Source organism: Microcaecilia unicolor, chromosome 1 (assembly GCF_901765095.1).
Source record: "Microcaecilia unicolor chromosome 1, aMicUni1.1, whole genome shotgun sequence".
NCBI lineage: Eukaryota > Metazoa > Chordata > Amphibia > Gymnophiona > Siphonopidae > Microcaecilia > Microcaecilia unicolor.
In genome coordinates, this window is record NC_044031.1 from 728967113 (window position 1) to 728991420 (window position 24308).

General features: G+C 41.9%; 1 protein-coding gene across 1 annotated transcript in view; it reads right to left on the reverse strand.

Annotated features, from left to right (window-relative positions):
* The window catches only part of IL16 (interleukin 16), a 140766-nt gene that overhangs the window by 110714 nt on the left and 5744 nt on the right, over nt 1–24308 (reverse strand). The window contains 2 exon segments of the mRNA XM_030192022.1: nt 4259–4391; nt 7217–7359. Coding sequence (XP_030047882.1) covers nt 4259–4391; nt 7217–7359 — 276 coding nt within the window.

A 24308-nucleotide genomic window follows, 5' to 3' on the forward strand; every position in this document is an offset into this window, starting at 1 on the left:
ACAGTTGATGTACATCTAATGGAACACCAAATGCACAGTGAAAAAAAATGTTTTTTTTAACAAAGTCTTAAACTTAATAAAAGACAACTCAGAACGAACCTCAGATGGAAGATCATTCCTGAGTTTTGGGGCAATAAAAAAGAAGGCAGATTTCCGTGTTGTTTCATTTTGGGCTCGTTTGGGTGGAGGCAGAACAAGATGATTGGAGTCAAGAGAGCATAGGGCCCTTGTGGGTGTGTATGAAATGATCACTGAGGACAGATAAGAATTGGACTAAAGACAAAACCTTAAAGCAAGTATGAAACTCAACAAGTAACCAGTAGAGGTATATCAGGAGGAGTGAAACATGATCAGACTTCTTTGCCTTGCAGAGGAAGCATGCACAGGTATTTTGTAATCAATGTAATTGAGACTGAGGAATACCTGTATAAATAGAATTACAGTAATCAATTTGTGAAATAATAAGGGTATGGAGGGACTGAAAATCTAAATGATTACGAATGGCACATAAATGATGCAATGAGAGCAAACAACATTTGAGAACCTGAAAAATTTGATCAACAAAAGAAAGGCATGAGTCTAGGATAACCACAATGTATCGGAAAGAAGAGCCTGTCGGAATAGGAACACCAAAGAGTACCCGACAAACGATGGAGGGGTTAGAATCCCAGAGACCCAACAGGCAGTGGTCTCGGAGGGATTTAAGATAAGTTTAATGTCAGACATCCATTGATCCAGGGAAGCCCAAAAAGTGAAGATGTGAGAGAAGAGAGTGATAATAACCATTGCCCCAGAATCAAGAGTGTAGTTTACTGATTAAAGCCGTTGTTTCAGTGCTGTGTATCGAATGAAAACTGGTTTGACTAGAGTGAAGTACAGCGTTGCTCAACCCGCAAAGACAATTGAGCAAAAACAACTTTCCGTAAACAAGAACCTTCACACCAAGAACTTCAAAGTGGTGCAATAATCACTCATTAATTCAAAAAAGTGAAAAAATGAGGACATTTCTGGTGAAGTTCAGCAGAGTTCTATTCAGTTTGAAAGCTAAGTATATGACTTTGTGCTTTTTAAAAATACAAATAAAATAAACAATTGAAGCTAAATGCTGAAGATATGAAAACTGACTGTATAGCAGGTTTTTATGCCGATAATTGGACTTAGCCCTTATTGACCCATTACAGTTTAGCAACAAGTCTGGGCACACTAAGACTTCTTTCTCCTTTTTTCACTTTCTTGAGTTAATGAGTGACTATTACACCACTTTGAAGTTCTTGGTGTGAGGGTTCTTGTTTATGGTTTATATGGTATTCTGCAGTTCACAGCTTCTATCATTGGTCATAAAACCCCCCAACCAAACCAATGAGCAAATTTTATCAGAAAAAAGTTTTTTTTACTAATGGTGCAAACAAATTTCATGAACAAAAATGTATATGATGACATTAATATAACCCATTAAAAGGGAACTGAAAGTTGAACTTAGCTTGTGTGGCAGTCTAAGGCAGTAGGATCTTGGTCCCAACGGAGACCCTTTTCACCGAGCAGCTTCGTCAGGGGACTGAATACTGCAATCAAGTCTTTTGTGTTGCTGCGGCGGCCACAGTTGAGTAGTTGGGGGTTTGGTTGGGGAGTTTTATGACCGATGATAGAAGCTGTGACCTGCGACTTGGATGCCGTAATATTACATTATTGGACATCTGCAAGGGTACCGCAATCACCTGAGGTCTTTTCCCCCACCATTCCTTTATGGTGATAGATTAAACAGAGGTTTCTCCTCACTCTACTTTGCAAGTAGAGTTTATGACATTTAATGAGTGAGTTTCCTTTTGTTCTTGCTTCCTTGTTATATGATACTCCGCCACCTTCTAGTTTAATAGCAACAAAAACATCTTTCTCCAAGATCTTAGACATGAAGCAGAGACTGGAGTTTGGATGGGTAGTTCTCAGAAAGGGAGGGATCTAGTGATACCTTCTTAAGAACTGAGTGTACACACAGCATGCTTCCAGATCGCGGGAACTGAACTCAGAGTCAGGCTTTGACAAACCATATGTAGTGCCAGAGGTAATAAACCATACCTAGATGACAGCAGCCATCTATCTAGATGGGAGGGGATCAAGCAAAGAAGTGGTCAGATTCATGATTTTCACCAGTTGAAGCAACACATATAACATATTAACACAACACGTACAATTAATCATGCATTTTTTATGTAAAATAACACAAAATATTAAAACTGCAGAGCATAATGAACTCAGCCAAAGTAAGATCATACTATACCAGTAGCTCCTATCCTCCTAGGGGCTGCAGTTTACTTTCTCTTAGTTCTCAAAAAAGAGAAACCCTGCTCCTATCAAACTTAAGATCGCTGAAATAAATTCTCGGTTTGCTATGCCACCTTTCAATAAATACATCAAGTTAAACAGGACAGATGGTTCACAAAATGCAAATCTTGTTCATTTCAGTCTTCCCAATACACAACTGAATCTACAAACCACCTCACCATGTACCTCATCATACTATGGATGAATAGCACAATTGTTGATTCAAGCACCATGACTTGCCCACAGACTACTTGCAGGCTGACCTCGAATTCTAAAATCAATAGTCCAACCAGGATTGAAACCAGATGCACACAGAAGGTTTTCAGATCGTAAAACATAAGGCAGGAAATTACATTTTCCTGAGCATTTAACTGATGAACAGTACTGACTCCCTGCTACCAGTGAACTAGCTCACCCCAGAAAGTAGATGTGCAAGCAAAATGTCTGTTTTCCTTTTCAATTAATTTTCAATTTCTCATTAAAAGCTAACTAACCTTCCTTCTGCTTTTAAAAGTTTATGTCACCAAACTGCACAGAGCACACAGAACTGATTATAAAAAGGCAATACATGGTCTGAATGTACAGCCTGACTCTGACCATATAGGTGTACTCCTATTTACAAAGAAAATACATATTAACTGCAGATTCATTTCATGTTCTCAGCCACAATTATCAAGGGGCCATATCCTCACATGTACAACAAGCCCAGACTCATCCCTCTATAGTCGAACAGGGATTACAGCTGAAAACATGATGTATTTTGCAAGGAAGGAAAGAAAGATGTTTCTACATGCTATGTGTCTCATGTAAAGGTATACAAAATAGAAACCAATAAACCATTTTGTGAATTCAGACCCTTAGAGGGGCATTTTCGACAGGGATGTCCAAGTTGAGATTTGGACATCCTTGCAAAACGGCGAAATCCAGAGGAGGGGAAACCCATATTTTGGAAACAAGATGGACGTCCATCTTTCGTTTCGAAAATACCATCAGGGACGTCCAAATCCCTAAATTGGGACGTACCTAGATTTGGACATCCCTAGATTTGGATGTTTCTGACTTTTGGTGATTTTTGAAACCAAAGATGTCCATGACAAAAATGACCAAATGCAAGCCATTTGGTCATGGGAGGAGCCAGCATTTGTAGTGTACTGGTCCCCCTGACATGCCAGGACACCAACTGGGCACCCTAGGGGGCACTACAGTGGACTTCATAAATTGCTCCCAGGTACATAGCTCCCTTCCTTGTGTACTGAGCCCCCCAACCCCCCCCCCCCCCCAAAACCCACTGTCCCCAACTGTACACCACTACCATAGCCCTTACGGGTGAAGGGGGGTACCTAGATGTGGGTACAGTGAGTTTTAGAGGTCTCACTGTTTCCTCCACAAATGTAACAGATACGAGGGGGTATGGGCTCGGGCCTGCTTGTCTGAAGTGCACTGCAGTACCCACTAAAACTGCTCCAGGGACCTGCATGCGCTGTCATGGACCTGAGTATGACATCTGAGGCTGGCATAAAGGCTGACACGTCATATTTTGAAAGATGTTTTTTGAGGGTGGGAGGGGGTTAGTGACCACTGGGGAAGTAACGGGAAGTCATCCCTGATTCTCTCCGGTGGTCGTGTGGTCATTTTGTAGTCGTGAGAAAACAGGTCCGGGTGAAAACGTCCAAGTGTTCGTCAGGGACGTCCTTGTTTTTTTTCGATTATGGGTAAAAGATGTCCAAGTGTTAGGCATGCCCAAGTCCCGCCTTCGCTACGCCTCCGACATGCCCCCTTGAACTTTGGACATCCTTGCAACGGAATTCAGTTGAAGACGTCCTAAATCGAGCTTCGATTATACCGATTTGGACGTCCCTGGAAGAAGGACGTCCATCTTCCGATTTATGTCGAAAGATGGATGCCCTTCTCTTTCAAAAATGAGCCCCTTATAACTTACCTTCACAGCAACAACTAAGTCAACCAGGCCTGTTGCAGACTGAATGAGCGATTCAGCTTCTTTGCTTGGAAGTTCCTTCAGGGATTGGCCATTCACCACTAGCAGCTCATCTCCCTGTGCCAGGCGCCCATCTCTGCAAAGAGAAAACTTGCAGGAGAGTCCCAGAATCAAGTTGCATGAGATGCTGATGTACAATATACACAGTACAAACTTCTCCCACCTTCCTCTTATTCTTAATATAATTGATGCCTTATCCATATGTCTCTCAAAATGCAAGCTTAGGACTTTAAATATATACTCCCTTAAACTTACAGGCAGAAGAACCAATAGAGTTTATAAACCCGCTCAATGAAGAAAACAAACTGAAATCGGTGCCAAAAGGTAATTTTGTCCAACTCTAAAAATTTGTATTTATCGTCATTTCAAAGAAAAAAAATATCTCTGAGGACAATTTTCACAGTTCTTTACTCAGGTAAATAGAAATTTAAATGTGTACATTAGTTGTCTGAAAATTACCCTCCATCTATAGGGATAAAAGAAGACACGTTGCTCCACTTTAGAGGATGTCCTCCTGAGACATTTCAGATTAAAAAATAACACATGTGGTGGGGGGGAGCAAGGTTATAAAGCATTGTCGCATGTGAAACTTGTTTTTCATGTGGAAAATGACTCATAAAATTGCACAGGTATATCACATGTATAAGTATAAATAGGGGTCTTTTACTAAAGATTAGCACATGTTATCCAGAGCGGGGCTCATCAGTGGCGTACCAAGAGGGGGCGTTCCGCCCCGGGTGCACGCCGCTGGGGGGGCGCCGCGTGCCTGTTCGCCGAGTCCGCACGTTCCCTCCCTGCTGCTCCCTCTGCGCGGAACAGGTTACTTCCTGTTCCAGGGCAGAGGGAGCAGCAGGGAACGCGCGGATTGACAGCCGACAGGCGCGCGGCACCCCCCCCCCCCCAGCAGGTAAAAATGCACCTGGGGGGGAGTTCACGCTGCACCCGGGGGGGGTGTAATTTTACCGGGGGGGCCGCGCTGCACCCGGGGGGGGCGCATCGGCAATCCACCCCGGGTGTCAGCCAGCCTAGGAACGCCACTGGGGCTCATAGGAATAAAATGGGTCCTGTGGTAGATGACATGTACTAACCTTTAGTGAAAGACCCCCATACTGACTGTAGCACCCATACTTTTATGCAGACGGCATATGGGTATTTCCGATTGTGGCATTTGAGTGGAACTGGGGCAGAGCTGCAAGATATGCATGTATACCTGCATAGAGTACATGCAGAGCTGCACAACAGGTGTAACTATGCAAGAGTAGTAACCCATACTGGCAGCAATAAAACACTACATTAACTACCCATAAATTCTGATGCTCTTTGGCAGTGAATGTGATCTGGTACTGCCTCCATTAACCCATCAGCTTTACCAAAAGTGATATAGACCATGACCTTCTAACCACCTCTGGTCTAATATACGCAAAGTGTCCATGTTTATTTATTTATTTATTTATAACATTTATATCCCACAATATTCCCGGCCATGGGCAGGCTCAATGTGGCGTACAATAGTTAATAAACAAACCATAATACAATAACATAAAGTACAGTGGACAAGGGCCACAGGAGGGAGAAAGAGATGACTGATAAGGGAAAGGAAGAGAAGGTGTGTGATAGGGTATCACGGAGTGAGCTGTGGGCTAAAAGGCTGCGGCTCCAGCAGGACTCGTGGTAAACGCTCTGCCAAAAAGGAAGGTCTTGAGACGCTTCTTAAAGGTCGGGTGATCTGAAGTGAATTTGATCTCACGAGGCAGCCCATTCCACAGTTGAGTGCTGAGATAAGGAAAAGAGGAGCCATAGATGGCCTTATATTTGAGGCCAGGGGGAGCAGGGTAATGGAGAGTAAGGTACGAGCGGGCTGAGCTTCGGGAGTTCCTGGGGGGTAGGTTAACAAGAGGGTCCATGTAGGAAGGGGTATCTCCATAGATAATTTTGTGCACCAATGCACAGGTCTTGAACGCGATGCGGTCCTTCACAGGAAGCCAGTGCAGCCGTTCACGCAATGGTCTCGAGCTTTCAAATCTGGATTTCCAAAAGACGAGCCGGGCAGCTGTATTCTGGGCCATTTGCAATTTTTTTAGGAGCCTACCTGCACATCCTCCGTTGATTCTATTGCAGTAGTCAAGACGGCTAATCACCAGGGACTGGACTAGATTGCGGAAAACACCCTGAGGGAAGTATGGCTTGATACGCTTAAGTCTCCAGAGAGAGTAGAACATTTGCTAGACTGTAGAGTTCACATGCTGCTCCAATGACAAAGTTCGATCAACCAGGACACCCAGGATTTTTAGGGACAACGAGATAGGCAGGGTGAGCTCAGGAGTAATTAGCGCAGGAGGCCAGAGTTTGTTAGCACATTGGGTGGGCTATTTAGTCACCCCCAATAGTTATGAGGAGATTTAGATTCAAAGCCTCAAAACAGGTTTTGGTGCCAGTAATATCAAAACATATAAAAGGGGTTTTGCTCTGAATTATTTCTTATCTTGTTTATCATAGGTTTAGTCCCTTCCTTCCAGTTGCTAATTTATAGCTCCACAAGTGAGGACACTTCCAGAGCCTCTGAACTTATAACTATAGGAATAAGATTTAGAAAAGCTGCTGAATGCTGGGTTTTAACCAGTTATAGCCCATTAAATTTAAACAGATGTAACTCTTCTATCCTTGCTCACAGGAATAGGCAGCTAACCTATTTTTTGAGCCTGCCTAACTTTTCTAGGTGGTTATATATAGCCATTCGGCAAAGGGAAATGACAGATCTATCTGGCTGTCTTGCTTAACTGGTTAGAACCTGTTGAAAATTGACCTTTGTGCACCCTTCATCTGACCTCTGAAGAATGCTGCCAACATGTGGACGCTCTTCAGTTTGAGTTTCAATAAATTAACAATAAGCAAAGTACGTACCTGTGAGCAGCCCCTCCATTAATCAGATGGCTGACAGTGAAGCATTTTTCAAAAGAGGTACAATTGGTATTTCTTGAAATCTGGATACCCAAACCTTCCTTCCCTGCAGGAATACACAGTCTCCAGATATTGTTATCCTGTGCCTAAGGGACACAAGAACAGGTAATATAGTGTTAACAATTTATATGTCCCAGAACTTCATGTTTTACCAATGCCTTTATAAAATAATAATGGAATCTGAACTGTCCCCAGGTGATATGAATAAACAAAAATACTGCCTGAACTGACTATTATTCAGAAGGAAAAATGGCCTCAAAGAGCTCACGGATATAATGTATATACAGAGCTGAACCGAATCACAAAGATCCTCTCTTCATCATCGACACGTAAAAAAACCTTCAGAAATGGAGTGTACACCACGAAACTAAAGACGTGGCAAAGCAAACATTAATTGTGCAACTTAATGTTGCGACCAAAGAAGGCGGTGGCCATAGCTAGAAGGTTGTTAGGCTGTATAGAGAGAGGTGTGACCAGCAGAAGAAAGGGGGTGTTGATGCCCCTGTATAAGTCGTTGGTGAGGCCCCACCTGGAGTATTGTGTTCAGATTTGGAGGATGTATCTCGCTAAGGATGTAAAAAGAATTGAAGCGGTGCAAAGAAAAGCTACGAGAATGGTATAGGATTTGCGTTCCAAGACGTATGAGGAGAGACTTGCTGACCTGAACATGTATACTCTGGAGGAAAGGAGAAACAGGGGTGATATGATACAGACGTTCAAATATTTGAAAGGTATTAATCCGCAAACGAACTTTTTTCGGAGATGCAAAGGCGGTAGAACGAGAGGACATGAAATGAGATTGAAGGGGGGCAGACTCAAGAAAAATGCCAGGAAGTATTTTTTCACGGAGAGAGTGGTGGATGCTTGGAATGCCCTCCCGCGGGAGGTGGTGGAGATGAAAACGGTAACGGAATTCAAACATGCGTGGGATAAATATAAAGGAATCCTGCTCAGAAGGAATAGATCCTCAGGAGCTTAGCCGAGATTGGGTAGCAGAGCCGGTGGGTGGAGGCGGGGCTAGTGCTGGGTAGACTTATATGGTCTGTGCCAGAGCCGTTGGTGGAAGGCGGGACTGGTGGTTCGGAGGAGAGGATAGTGTGGGGCAGACTTATACGGTCTGTGCCCTGAAGAGGACAGGTACAAATAAAAAGTAGCACATATGAGTTTATCTTGTTGGGCAGACTGGATGGACCGTACAGGTCTTTTTCTGCCATCATCTACTATGTTACTATGTAATTGCAAATGACGCCATACAGCACTTGTCTTTGGTCGCTGTCTGACACAGTAGAGCAGTATCCTAGCCTCCAAGACCCTGATGCAGCAAAAACGGAACACTGGCCACCGTCGGCTTGGGGCGTGAAGACTTAAACTGACGCAGCAGCAGACAGTGCACTCATTGCACACGGACTCGTTCAGCAGACAAGGGCACAAGATAAGCCTGTTGGCACTAGCCATTAAGATAAGTGCCTTTCGTGTATTTAGCACATTCTATTGATTGCTCAGCCTGAACTATATAGCTTAGCTAATAATGGAGTTCATCTAAGTTGCACAATTAATGTTTGCTTTGCCACGTCTTTAGTTTCGTGGTGTACACTCCATTTCTGAAGGTTTTTCTACGTGCCGATGATGAAGAGAGGATCTTTGTGATCCGGTTCAGCTCTGTAGATACATTATATCCGTGAGCTCTTTGAGGCCATTTTTCCTTCTGAATAATAGTCAGTTCAGGCAGCTTTTTGTTTATTCATATCACCTGGGGACAGTTCAGATTCTATTATTATATTCTAGCGACTTGTTGTTCCCATTTCGCCCATTGCTTGTTTAGTGGTTCCTTTATAAAATAAGCCAAAAGTAGGCACATTCCTGCCCAATTAACCTAGGAGCCCTGTTATAAAATAACCTTTTGTCTTTATAAAAGTGCCTATAAAAACTGCAGAAATCATGACTAAAAATGACGCAATACAATTTGTTACTGAACAGTATATTCCACTCCACTCAGTTCAATATTAACTCAAATGAAACAATGTGGAATTTATAAATTTGTCTCTTATAGGATTGGTTTACCCTGCATATAACTCTTAGAACTTTGTTCATATGGAGGGGCATTTTTGATATGACGTCTAAGTCCGACTTTGGACGTTTTGAAAAAAAAAAACGCCCAAATTCCGAATAGGAAAGAAGGTCGTTTTCAAAAAAGAAAAAAAATAAATCTTTTTGTTTTCGAAAATACTGTTCCGAACAACGTTTTGTGATTTGGATGAAAGCAATAGGGCGCCCTAGACTCACTCAGTCTGCCGCCCCTCACTACCTTTCTACCCTCATCTCCCTTACGTTCCCGCCCGAAACCTCCGTTCACAGGACAAATCCCTCCTCTCATTACCCTTCTCCACCACCGCCAACTCCAGGCTCCGCTCACTCTGCCTCGCCTCACCCTATGCTTGGAACAACCTTCCCGAGCCCTTACGCCAAGCCCCCTCCCTGCCCATCTTCAAGTCGCTGCTTAAAGCCCACCTCTTCAATGCTGCGTTCGGCACCTAACTCTTTCAGGAAATCTAGACTGCCCAAATTTGACTGCCCCTATCAGACTGACTGCTCACGTGTCCTTTACATTGTAAGCTCTTTGAGCAGGGACTGTCCTTCTATGTTAAATTGTACAGCGCTGCGTAGCCCTAGTAGCGCTTTAGAAATATTAAGTAGTAGTAGTAGTAGTAGTAGTAGACAGCACTTCAGTGGACTTCATAAAATGCTGCCACGTACACATCTCACTAGTGTTCCCGTATCTTGTCTCCTGATCCCCCCAACTCCCCCCCCCCCCCAAAGCCCTGTAACCCCAACTGTACACCACTACTACTACTCATAGCCCTTACAGCAGGGGCGTAGCCAGACAACAGATTTTGGGTGGGCCTAAGCAAGAATTGGGTGGGCACCAAGTGTTCTCCCCCCCCCTCAAAAAAAAAAAACCCAAAATTATCTCAGCTGGTGGGAAAGTGCTTCTTTCCACCTTGGCAGCAGGCATGCACTGAAAACTGAGCATGCGCAGATGCCGTTGTCATGGAGAGTAGCGTTTTCGTTACCATCAGGGGAAAATCTTCAGCTGGCAGAGCTTGGGATTCCCACCAGTTACCACTAAACATGTGCTACTGTTGGGTGGGCCTGAGCCATAAATGGGTGGGCCCTGGCCCACCCAAGCCCACTGTGGCTATGCCACTACCTTACAGGTGAAGGGGGCACCTATATGTGGGTACAGTGGATTTCTAGTGAGTTTTGGAGGGCTCACAGTTTCCTACACAAGTGTAACAGATAGGGGAAGGTATGGGCCTGAGTTAGGGTTACCATATGGCTCCAGAAAAAGGAGCCAAGTCAAATGCCCACTTTAATTATCTATTCAGTAATCACGATACTGTATATGATACACTGCTATATATATACTTGATTATTATTGTACCATCAGAGGCGGTACTCCGTTTGTTGGCGGTACACCGTTATATATTCTCATATGGTGAATATTTCCCACCTTTCTCGTCATTGGTCATGGTATAGAATACCTATATGTATTTCTTACTGTATAATTTTCATAAATAGATTTCTTTAAATGCCATTCACGTCTAGAAAAAAATCATCTTTACTTATCTTTTAACTGGTCTTGGTATCTTATCAGGCTATATATCGGGGCTGCAAACTGACACGTGCTTCACTTGTTCAGCTTTTTCAAGGTGTGCCCCTTTATGTCTCAAAAACGAGAACCTAGTCTTTCAACCCCTTCAGCCATTGAAAGCAATGGAAATAAAACCCAGATTGGCTCAATCTGTCCTCCTTTTTCTGTACTAATAGCAAGCTGAAAAGTGTTTGACTATCCCAGTCTTGTTCAAAAATGTGCAAAATCAATGAAATGAGTTTCACTTTTTTCTTATTTAAAGTGGAGAAAAACGACTGCGTGTCATAATACCGTAGCACTCAGTGCCAGCATTGAAACGACTCCGTTCTTATCACTGGTCTGAAAACTCCACTTGCATGTAAGTGAGAGGATCAAAGAGAGAGAAAATTGGGTCTAGCTTTATCTCCTTTTTCTGTAGCCATATGGTAACCCTAGCCTGGGCCCACCTGTCTGCAGTGCACTGCACCCACCACTATACTACTCCGGGGACCTGCATGCTGCTCTAATGGACGTGAGTATAACATCTGAAGCTGGCATAAATGCTGGCAAGTAATGTTTTAAATCACATTTTTGGGGGGTGGGAGAGGATTAGTGACCACTGGGGGAGTAAGGAGAGATCAGGTTAATTTTTATAAGCCACATTGTGCCTGCATGAGTGGGAAAATGTGGGATATAAATGCACAATAAATAAATAAATCATCTCTGATTCCCTTCAGTGGTCATCTGGTCATTCAGAGCATCTTTTTGTGCCTTATTCAATATAAAAACAGGTCTGGCTCAAAATGTCTTAGTTTTAGTAGTGGACAGTTTTGTTTTGTTCCATTATGGCTGAAAAACATCCAAGTGTTAGGAATGCCCAGACCCTCACCCTTATCACGCCCCTGACACACCCCCTTGTGATTCAAACACACTTCTACTGGACTTCATAGGAAAAACGTCTAAACATTGGTTTTGAAAATACCAATTTGGATGTTTTTGTGGAAGAGATGTCCAAATGCAGATTTATGCCACTTGTTGGACATTTTCCTCTTTTGAAAATGAGCTCCGTGGAGGGGCATAATCGAACAGCGCCGGCCATCTTTGGGGCCGGCTCCGCAAAGGGGCGGAGCCAACCGTATTATCGAAATACGGTTGGAGCCGGCTAAATCTCAACATTTAGGTCAAATGTTGAGATCGCCGGGGTTTAGAGATGGCCGGCTTCGGTTTTCAGCCATAATGGAAACAAGGCCCGGCCATCTCAAACCCGGCCAAATGGAAACCCTTTGGTCGTGGGAGGAGCCAGCATTTGTAGTGCAGTGGTCCCCCTGACATGCCAGGACACCAACTGGGCACCCTAGGGGGCACTGCAGTGGACTTCCAAAATTGCTCCCAGATGCATAGCTCCCTTACCGTGTGTGCTCAGCCCCCCAAAACCCACTCCCCACAACTCTACACCACAGCCACATTGAGCCTGCAAAAAGGTGGGATAATGTGGGATACAAATGTAATAATAATAATAATAATAATACCATAGCCCTTAGGGATGAAGGGGGCACCTACATGTGGGTACAATGGGTTTTGGGGAGGGTTTGGAGGGCTCAACATTTATCACCACACGTGTAATAGGTAGGGGGGGTATGGGCCTGGGTCCACCTGTCTGAAGTGCACTGCCCCCACTAAATACTGCTCCAGTGACCTGCATACTGCTGTCAGGGAGCTGGGTATAAGATTTGAGGCTGGCATACAGGCTGGGGGAAAAAATTTTTAAAATGTTTTTTGGGTGGAAGGGGGTTGGTGACCACTGGGGGAGTAAGGGGAGGTCATCCCCGATTCCCTCCGGTGGTCATCTGGTCAATTGGAGCACTTTTTTCAGACTTGGTCCTAAAAATAAATGGACCAAGTGCAGCCGGCGAAATGCTCGTCCGAGCCGACTATCTTTTTTCCATTATCGGGCGAAGCTGGCCATCTCATAACCACGCCCCCACCTCGTCCCCACCCCCGTTCCGCCTTCTGTACCCTGCCTGGAAGGTTGGCCGGCTCTGCGACGGAAAGCAGTTGGCACCAGCCAAAATCGGCTTTCGATTATACCGATTTGGCCAGGATCAGAAGATCGCCGGCCATCTCCCGATTTGTGTCTGAAGATGGCCGGCGATCTCCTTCGAAAATAAGCTGGATAGTCATCTAATTTTCATTCATAAAACTTTTGTTGTATGTATTTGGAGGAAAAAGCCTCAGTCAAAGCTGGAAATACTCAATGGCATCTTAAGAGAAAATTGCCATAAGTACATAAGTATTGCCATACTGGGAAAGACCAAAGGTCCATCAAGCCCAACATCCTGTTTCCAACAGTGGCCAATCCAGGTCACAAATCCTTCTTTCTTCTCTCCTTTCTTTAGTCTAGTCTCTTTCATTGGCTTAAAAAACCTCTAATACAAATCTACAACAATATTTTTCAATCATCTATTCATTTTCTATGACTGCTTTCATTTTATATTAGATATTCCATATATATTAAGAACCACTGTAAGAACTGCACATGTTCTGGCGTTTATTTAAACTTGCAGGAACCATTTTACATTATCGCAAGCGGGAAAAAGTCTGAAAAGTACTAAGAAGCTAGTGCTATGCTAGAAACCACGCAACCTGAAAACGATCTACGAACTTACCGACTTCCGCAAACTATTGAAGACCCATCTCTTTGAGAAAATATACTGCAAGGACCAAAACACATGAAGACCACACACACTAATAGAAATGCATCAGTACACTCTCTTCTGAGTTCTCTTCCCCCGCATTTTCATCACACCTAATACTCTACCCTCTTGCTATTGTTTTATCGCCCTATCAATTCCCCATTGTTATATTCCACTGTTCCATTCCCAAATGATATTTTGACTTTGTCTTCCCATTACTCTTCACTATGTAACCCATAATCGTAATGCAACAAATTGTATTTCCATCATTCACAAAATATTGTAAGCCACACTGAGCCCGCAAATAGGTGGGAAAATGTGGGATACAAATGCAATAAATAAATACAATCAGCTCTTTTTGGTATCTAAAACTTGGTAAAATGGGTTAAGATGTTGTATTATGTTTCAGAGATAAAGGCACAAATTGACATCCCCTGACGAAGCAGGAGTGAAACGGGTCCCCGTTGGGATGGCCATGAAAAGATAAGTGTCTTTTTACCCACAAAGATTATGATTGAGCTGAAGAATGTTATATACTCTGTATACTCTACATATATATTATAAAATAAAAATAGTAGTGGACAATGGAATATATAATATAAAATGAAGCAATAGACATTTATGCCTATCCCTGGGAATACCAATCTGCAGATGATGTAAAAGCATAAGAACATAAGAATGGCCATATTGGGTCAGACCAATGGTCCATCTAGCCCAGTATCCTGCTTCCAGCAGTGGCCAATCCAGGTCACAAGTACCTGGCAGAAACCCAAATAGTAGCAAGATTCCGGAATCCCACAGAGTAGCAACATTCCATGCTACTAATCCCAAAAAGAATCAACATTCCAGAATCCCAAAGAATAGCAACATTCCATGCTACCAATCCCGGGGCAAGCAATGGCTGCCCCCATCAATAACAGATTATAGACTTTTCCTCCATAAATGTGTCCAAACCTTTTTTAAACTCAGATATGCTAACTGCTGTTACCACATCCTCTGGCTACGAGTTCCAGAGCTTAACTATTCGTGTAGTGAAAAAATGTCCTCCTATTTGTTTTAAAAAGCATTTCCATGTAATTTCATTGAGTGTCCCCTGGTCTTTGTACTTTTTAAAAGAGTGAAATATTGATTCACGTTCTGCACCACTGAAGATTTTATAGATATGAATCATATCCCTCCACCATCTCTTGTCCAAGCTGAAGAGCTCTAACCTCTTTAGCCTTTCCTCATATTCCATCCTCTTTCTCATTTTGATCGCTCTTCGTTGAACCTTTTCCAGACAAGTACAAAGTCATGCACAGAAGGAAATGTAATTCTAACTGAAGAAACACAATTCTAAAAGTAGATTTACATATTAAGAGTCACAAAGCAGCAAAGCACTCACAATATAACAGAAAAGCATCTTGGAGCCATGCAGACAATATGTTGAAATCTTCAGTGTGGTGTGTGGCAAAGGTCCAAAAAACAAATAGACTGTTACAGAAATACATAAGCATTGCCATACTGGGAAGGTCCATCAAGCCCAGTATGCTATTTCCAACAGTGACCAATCCAGCTCACGAGTGCCTGGCAGGATCCAAAGAAAGCAAATAGATTCAATATTGCTTATCACAGGAATAACCAACAGAGTTTTCCCAAGTCCACCTTAATAATTGTTTTTGGACTTTTCTTCCAGGAACTTGTCCAAAACATTAGAAATTATTTGGAAAGGAAAGGAGAATAACAGAGAACATCAAAATGCCTCTGTAACCATCCATGGTGCAGCTGTCCCTTGAGTACTGTGTACCGTTCTGGTCACTGCATCATTAAAAAAAAAACATATAACAGAACTAGGAAAGATACAGAAAACGGTAACCAAAATGATAAAGAGGATGGAATGGCTTCCCTATGAAGAAAGACTAAAGAGATTAGGCTTGTCAGCATAGAGAAGAGAAAGCTGAAAGGAAATATGATAGAGGTTTATAAAATCATGGGTGGAATCAAATTGATGAATAAAGAATGGTTGACTTCCCTTTCAATTAGAACTAAGACTAGGAGACACTCCCCAAAGCTAATAAACAATAAGTTTAAAACAAATCTTAGAAAATATTTTCTCAGTCAACATTGCAGGGTAATATTATGACGTGTTGCTTAGACTGAGAGGGCAAGATGACACCTATTGTATAAAATACTCAACAAGAATCCCATCAACTGACAATATAGAGCATAATTAACAGAGCAACATAGTAAGCGACAGCAGGAAAAGACCTGTACGGTCCATCCAGTCTGCCCAACAAGATAAACTCATATGTGCTACTTTATATGTATACCTGAGCTTGATTTGTATCTACCATTTTCAGGGCACAGACCGTAGAAGTCTGCCCAGTACTAGCCCTGCCTCCCAACCACCAGTGCTGCCACCCAATCTCCGCTAAGCTTCTGAGAATCCATTCCTTCTGAACAGGATTCCTTTATGTTTATCCCACACATTTTTTAAATTCCGTTACTGTTTTCATCTCCACCACCTCCCGCGGGAGGGCATTCCAAGTATCCACTACTCTCTCCGTGAAAAAATACTTCCTGACATTTTTCTTGAGTCTGCCCCCTTTCAACCTCGTTTCATGTCCTCTAGTTCTATCGCCTTCCCGTCTCCAGAACAGGTTCATTTGCGGATTAATACCTTTCAAATAGGGAGAGGGGAAAGATGGTGACCTGAAGCTTGTACACTCAACGGCCCAGCTGTCCTCTGAAGTTCAGTTTTTGTTCACTTGAAATTTCCTCTCTGCATCGCAGTTGTCTTAACAGAGGAAGGGGACAATGGGGGGTCAGCCGCCGATGACCAGCATTTTGTCCCCTGTGCAGCAAGTGTGGGACCGCTGTGTGACGAGCTGCCCATAGATGACTGGGTTGATGAGTCCTTTGATTAGCGCCGACGAAGGAGCGTCGATGCTCTTGGACCTGGAAACAACTTCATCGCTCAAAAATCATTTAACCACCATGCCCAAAGGAGTGGAGGAGTGAGTCAGGAGTGTATGCTGAAACGGAAGTCGTTTACAGCTGAACCCATGTCGGCGGTGCTACTCCTAAACCCTTAAGAGTTATCAGCTTGGAGTATTTGGCTCCCGTGGAGGTTGCATTGAATGTCATCTGGAGGGTGCTCCAGGACCTGACGGTGGTAGAGAATGACTTTGCTTCAGATAGTCTTGTTAATGAGCCACATGGATAATCTAATCGAATCCTTTGAGAATATACAGCAAATGAAGTTCTACTGAGGTAGAAACGGTTAAGATTTGAAAATGATAAAAGACCAGAAAAATTTGAACAAAATTAATATTGTTACAGATGATTAATATCGAGATTGTTGTTTTCCCAGAGTTCCGGGTATGACTCCTAATGTTTTTTTTCCTCTAAAATGATTCCTCTTAATATATTAATTCAAAAGGAGTGAAGCCTGTGAAACTGGGATTACTTTAATCAGCAGGAATTGGATTGGAGATTCAAGGGTTTGTATTGTTAAACAATTTCTGGTTTTAAAAGGGAAAAAAATGAAATCAGGTGTATTACTTTCACTAATATTGGACAATAAGTATGTTTTCAATGAAATTGATGGACTATGCACCGTTATGGTCTTGAAGAAACCAGCCAGATGATTAATGTGGAATAATGATTTAGATAAATAATAACTGGGGATAATCGGGTTAATACCACATTTTCTTTGTTTGCTGTTGTTTAAATTGATCTCCTTGTCTTGTTTCACTCTCCCTATTTATTTTGTGGTCTAAGAAAGAGAAAGATTGTATAAAATCCATTTATCTTGTTGAGATTTGTTTTCTTCTAATATTGTTTTAATGTACAATCATCTCTGTTTTACTGTTTTGCAAGTGATCCTTGTAAAATGAAAAAAATTATAAATAAATGATTAAAAAAAAATACCTTTCAAATATTTGAACGTCTGTATCATATCACTCCTGTTTCTCCTTTCCTCCATGGTATACATGTTCAGGTCAGCAAGTCTCTCCTCATACGTTTTGTAATGCAAATCCCATACCATAATAATTAAATATATTCATTAGATATGGACCATCAGTATTATGATGCATATCCCATATATGCTTAAGGGAGTCAACATGCATCAAGATTTTCATCGGTCTAATTTTTTATTTGAAAAACTCATCATTTTTTTAATATTCCATTTTTTTAAAAAATTGTATGGATATGAATTCACTTGTCTTTTTTCAATAAGAATTCAAAGGGGATGCAGTGCCGACACGTGTTTCACCAAAAGGCTTTTTAAAGGCATTCCCGATTGTATAACGACACATGGATGGGCATTTTCGATATGATGTCTAAGTCCAACTTTGGACATTTTGCACAAAACGTCCATAATCCAAATAAAAAAGGTCATTTTCAAAAAAAGAAAAATGTCTTTTTTTTTTTTCAAAAATATAATTTCAAACAAGGTTTTGTGCTTTGTATGTTTTGTTTTTTGGACCATTTTTGAAAAAAAAAAAAGTCCAAATGAAAAATATAGAAAATCAAGCCATTGGGATGTAGGAGGGGCCAGCATTTTTAGCAGACTGGTCCCCCAGACATCCCAGAATGCAATGGGGCACCCTAGGGGGCAATGCAGTGGACTTCAAATAAATACTCTCAGGTACACATCTCACAATTGCTCCCTTATCTTGTCTACTGAGCCCCCCAAAACCCATTACTGCCAATTGTACACTACTACAATAGCCCTTATGGGTGAAGGGGGCACTTATATGTGGGTGCAGTGGATTTCTAGTGAGTTTTGGAGGGCTCACAGTTTCCACCACAAGTGTACCAGGTAAAGGGGAGGTATTGACCTGGGTCCACCTGTTTGCAGTGTACTTCACCCTCCACTAGACTGGTAAGTAATATTTTTAATCACATTTTTGGGGGGTGGGAGTGTTGGATTATTTGTAGTAAATAATTAGCAGATTTTAGTACACACAGCTTCAGCTTTAGAAATGTTAATTTCTTTCTTCATCTCTCTCTCATTCACCCCTGAATAATTCACTGCTGAGTCACTTTAAAGTTGAAGTAACAAAACATCTGTTTACTCACAGTTTGTAGTTAGATTATAATCAGACAGGCTTATATATACATATTACTATACATTTGTATTATCAGCTCCTTCCATGTGCTTAGATGGTAATGGATGCTCACACCACCATAGATCCTCTCAGGTTAGGAGAGATCATGAGCTCCATGTGCTCCATGTGCTCCATGTGCTGCATCTAACCCCCACAGGAAGTTGCATAGCTGTGTGACCTCTCTAAGTAATTCACATCAGAGGTCACAGAGTAATCACAGAGAAATAATAGGTGACAGGCAATGCATGTAAAATACAATTACATTCCAACAAACCCCTTCTCATGCATAACTGTCATGCAATTATTTATTCATACAAAGTCCAAGCTTTATACGCAAATTCACAAAATGTTCTCTGGGTAACGGTTTGGTCATGATGTCAGCTGTCATATCACTTGTGTGACAATAGTGTAGACTGATGACCCCTTCTTTCGCCAACTCTCGCACGTTGTGGTATTTCGTTGCGATGTGCTTGGTGCGTGACTGAACCTTGTCATTCTGTGACAGTCGGATGCAGCTCTGATTATCTTCCATTATCTGGATTGGTCTCTTTTCAGCTATTCCGAAATCCAGCAAAAGTTTTTCAATCCACATCAGTTCTCTGCACGCTTCCGATACGGCCACATATTCAGCTTCTGTAGAAGACAAACTCACAATACTTTGTTTATGACTGGCCCATGAAATGTGTACATTTCCATACATAAACACATATCCACTTGTGGATTTATAATCAGAATGATCCCCTGCCCAATCTGAATCACAGTAACATATTAGTTTTGGATTACTATTGGCTGAAATCTTTAATTTACAATCAATGGTACCCTTTAAATACCTTACCATCCTTTTAACTGCAGTCCAATCTGATTTGGTAGGTGAGCTGACCCTTCTGCTCAAAATTCCTACTGCATTTGCTATATCAGCCCTGTATGTGGTAGTTAGATATAAAAGCTTACCTATGGCTGATCTATATTGGATGTTATCTGGTAAAGGTTCTCTTACTGTTTCATCCTTCAGAAAATCAGTGATCATGGGAGTGCTTACAACTTGGGCATCTTGCATACCTAAACTTTCAATAAGCTCATTTATTTTCTGCTTCTGGCTTAGAAGATAAGAACCATCATTTTGTTTCTCAATTTCTATACCAAGATAGTATGACACATTACCAAGTTCTTTTATCTCAACATTGTGGTTTAAACACTTTACAATGTCCTTGTACTCTTGCTCACTTTCGCTTGCAATGAGCAGATCATCAACAAAAGCTAAAATGTATGCATATTGTCCATTTGTGCACCTAGTGTACAAGCATTTATCTGCTTCACCTTGCTTAAATCCTAAATTTGTCAATATTTCATGCAATTTATCATTCCAACATTTTGCACTTTGCTTTAATCCATAAAGACCTTTGTTTAATTTACACACTAGCTGTCTTTGTTTTGTATTTATGAAACCTGTTGGTTGTTCCATGTACAAATCTTCAGTTATATCTCCGTGAAGAAACGCTGTTTTCACATCAATGTGGTTGACTTGCATGCCTTTTGAGACTGCAATGCTCAGAAGTGTTCTGATTGTCGTGTGTTTCACTACAGGTGCAAACACTTCATCAAAATCTTCTCCATATTTTTGAAGATATCCCTTTGCCACTAATCTGGCTTTATACCTTTCCACTTTTCCTTGTGCATTCCTTTTTAACTTGAATACCCATTTGCATCCTATAGCTTTCTTGCCAGGAGGTAATTTTGTAAGAATCCAAGTATTATTTTTATCCAATGCATCAATTTCTTCTTGTGCAGCTTTATGCCATTCAGCAGCTTCTTCTGCTGGCATTTTCTCAATCTCATCCCATGTTAAGGGCTCTTGAGCTTCTGCTGACTTTGTTAGGTAAGACAGTCTTGGGGGTGGAACACCTTTGTTTTCCCTGGATGAGCGTCTGACAACAGGTTGGTCTGACCTTTCCGCATCCTCTAAATCTGAGAGTTCTTCTCCAATTGATTCCCCTTCTCCAACTGTACTGTCTTCTTCAATGATCCTTTCTGTGTCTGCTTCCTCTGCCTGTTCCTCGTTAGATACAGGTGAGTTGCTTTCAGACATCTGCCTTGGTATGGCATTTATATACACTGGCATGTCTATTATGGTTCTAGTTTCATATTCTGGATGATAAGGCTCATCTGGGATAATCCAGCCTTTATCAACCCTTTTGTTTTCATCAAAATATGTAACATGTCTTATGCCAACAATGCCAGTTTTCAGATTCAAAATTCTATATCCTTTGTGTCCTGGAGCATAGCCAACTAAAATGCCCCTTTCTGTTGTGGAATCCAGCTTATGCCTTCTTTGCTTTGGTACATGAGCATATGCTGTACTTCCAAATGTTCTTATGTGTGACAGGTTTGGCTTCCTACCATGCCATGTCTCATGTGGTGTGCGCTCAGCGCCTTTAGTTGGCATTCTGTTTTGTAGGTACACTGCTGTGAGAATGGCTTCCCCCCATAGTCTTTTAGGGAGATTGCTATCTGACAGCATACATCTGGTTATTTCCACAAGTGACCTAAATTTTCTCTCTGCAACAGAATTTTGCTCTGGTGTATAAGCTACTGTTGTGATATGCTGAATGCCTTCTTGTTCTAGAAATGTGCGCATGCTTTGTGAAGTGAACTCACCACCATTGTCGGTCTGAAGAACCTTTGGTTTTCTTTCAAATTTATTTCTCACCATGGCTACGTATTTCTTCAGCATGTCTGTGACTTGACTTTTTTCTTTCAGCAAATAGGCCACACAATATCTAGAGAAATCATCCAAGAATATTAGCACAAATCTGTTATTTCCCAATGATGGGATATTAAACGGTCCACATAAGTCACTGTGTATTAAGTCCAGCACTTTATTACTCCTATTTCCTGTGTATGCAGGAAATGAGGGTCTTACACCTTTTTGAGTAACACAGTCTATGCATTTCTCCATTTTACCAGCATCTGCACTTATCTGAATGCCGGTGGCCAGTTGCTTACTGTAAAGATCCTGGATCACCTTAGAATCACGATGTCCCAGGCGGCGGTGCCAGATTTCCAGACTACATTTACCATCATTCTTCCCCACTTGCGCCAGATGTGAGGCTTCACCTGAAATGCTCAGTTTATAAACATCATTATGCATAAAAGCTTCAGCATACACTTCATCATTTTTAGAGATTGTGCACTTACTGTTTTCAAAATGAATCACAAATCCCTTCTTATCTAATGTAGATACACTAAGCATATTGCAAACTGCTTGGGGAATATACAAGACATCACTTACAGGAATTTCTTTAACTTCATTAGACACTTTGCATTTTAAGAATCCAATCCCTTTTGCTTGGATCTTAGCAGTCCCTGCGTTTGCAGTTTTAAGAATACCTTCCTCTGGACACATTTCCTGAAAGAAATTCTTACAATTGGTTAAATGGCTTGTGCTCCCCGAATCCAAAATCCAAGTACTTTCATTTGAATTATTATTTACCATAGTCAAAGATTTTTCTGCCATTAGAAAACCCTTGTGTTTATCTTTGTCCTTCATACATTTCCTGGTTTGAAAATTCTTTAGTTCCATTGGCTTAGGTGAGCTAGAGGGAGTGTTTTGTGTTTCCTTACACCATTTAGATACATGTCCCTCCTTTCCACATGAGTAGCAAATCAGCTTGCCCTTGGGTGGAGTTTTCCCATAGCTCCGCCTTCCTCTGTTCTTTGCCAAGAAATTTGTTTCATTTCTCTCTGACTTGCTTTGAGAACACATCTCCTCAGAATCATTTATTATGCATTCCTGCCTTAGTTTTGATGTTGCCTGTTCAAAAGATTGCCCTTCAATGGCCTCATTTACAGACCTAAAAACATCAAACTTCTTTGATAGTGAGGTAAAAAGAAATGCTCTTTTCAATGCATCACACATGGGAATTCCAGAAAGTTCTAGCTTTTGAAATGAAGACATAAGATGCATAATGTGATCATTACATTTACTTTTATCCCTTAATTTGGTTTCATTCAACTCTGCCAACCAAATTGGTTGCTGCTTTGCATATGTAGTTGCATACATAGTTCTCAGCTTATATAAAATGTCCTTTGGTGTATCTTTTCCCTCCACTAATATGGCTTGTTTCTCTGAGAGAGCTTCCAAAAGCATGCACTTCACATAATAGTTTGCATTGTCCCATTCAGCCATATTTTCAGCTGTTCTGTCTTGGTCTAAGCATATATTTAATCCTTTTGCTCGAAGGAGACATATGAATCTTAGTTCCCACTGCCGATAATTAAACTCAGTTAATTTAGGCACCTTGAGAGAATAGAACAATGGTGAATTTCTTCCCTCAGCCATTTTCTTAGCCTTCTGTCTGCTGTGTGGGGGGAGAGAGAGACAGACTGAATCTTTCCTTTAAAACTTAAGAGAAAAATGTGGCCTTTTTTTCTGCCTGGTAATATTTCTCTTCTTTTTCAATTCCTGGGCCTGGGCCCATAACCCTTTTGTTGGATTATTTGTAGTAAATAATTAGCAGATTTTAGTACACACAGCTTCAGCTTTAGAAATGTTAATTTCTTTCTTCATCTCTCTCTCATTCACCCCTGAATAATTCACTGCTGAGTCACTTTAAAGTTGAAGTAACAAAACATCTGTTTACTCACAGTTTGTAGTTAGATTATAATCAGACAGGCTTATATATACATATTACTATACATTTGTATTATCAGCTCCTTCCATGTGCTTAGATGGTAATGGATGCTCACACCACCATAGATCCTCTCAGGTTAGGAGAGATCATGAGCTCCATGTGCTCCATGTGCTGCATCTAACCCCCACAGGAAGTTGCATAGCTGTGTGACCTCTCTAAGTAATTCACATCAGAGGTCACAGAGTAATCACAGAGAAATAATAGGTGACAGGCAATGCATGTAAAATACAATTACATTCCAACAGGGAGAGGGTCAGTGACCACTAGGGGAGTAAAGGGAGGTCATCCCTGATTCCCTCCAATGGTCATTTAGGGCAAAACATCTTCGTTGTTTTAGTCCTGTACGGTTTTGTTTTGTTCCATTATGGCTGAAAAGCATCCACATCTTAGGAACACCCAATTCCCATCCTTAACATGCCCCTGACACAGTGCCATAGTGAGGGCAGCTGACACCCGGGGCGGGTCGCCGCTGCGCAACCCCCCTCCCTCCCCGGGTGCAGCACGGCACACCCTCCCCCTCCAGAGTGCACCCCCCCGGAGCGCGTACTTATGAGGGAAAGCGGCGAGGGATAGGTGGGAGGGCCGAACCACCCCGAGTGCATGTCGCTGGGAGCTGCGTTGGCTCCGCTGGTTCTCTGCTCTCTCTGCCCCGGAACAGGAAGTAACCTGTTCCGGGGCAGAGGAAGCAGAGAACCAGCAGAGCCAACACCCCCCAGCGGCGTGCACCCGGGGCAGACCGCCCCACCGCTCCCCCTTCCTTCGCCACTGCCCTGACACACCCTCTTGAGATTTGGATGCACTGCAGAAGAACAGCATAGAAAAACGTCTGAAAAATACCAATTTGGACATTTTTGTGAGAAAAACATCCAGATGCTGCTTTATGCCACTTTTTAGACATTTTTCTCTTTTGAAAATGAGCCCCAT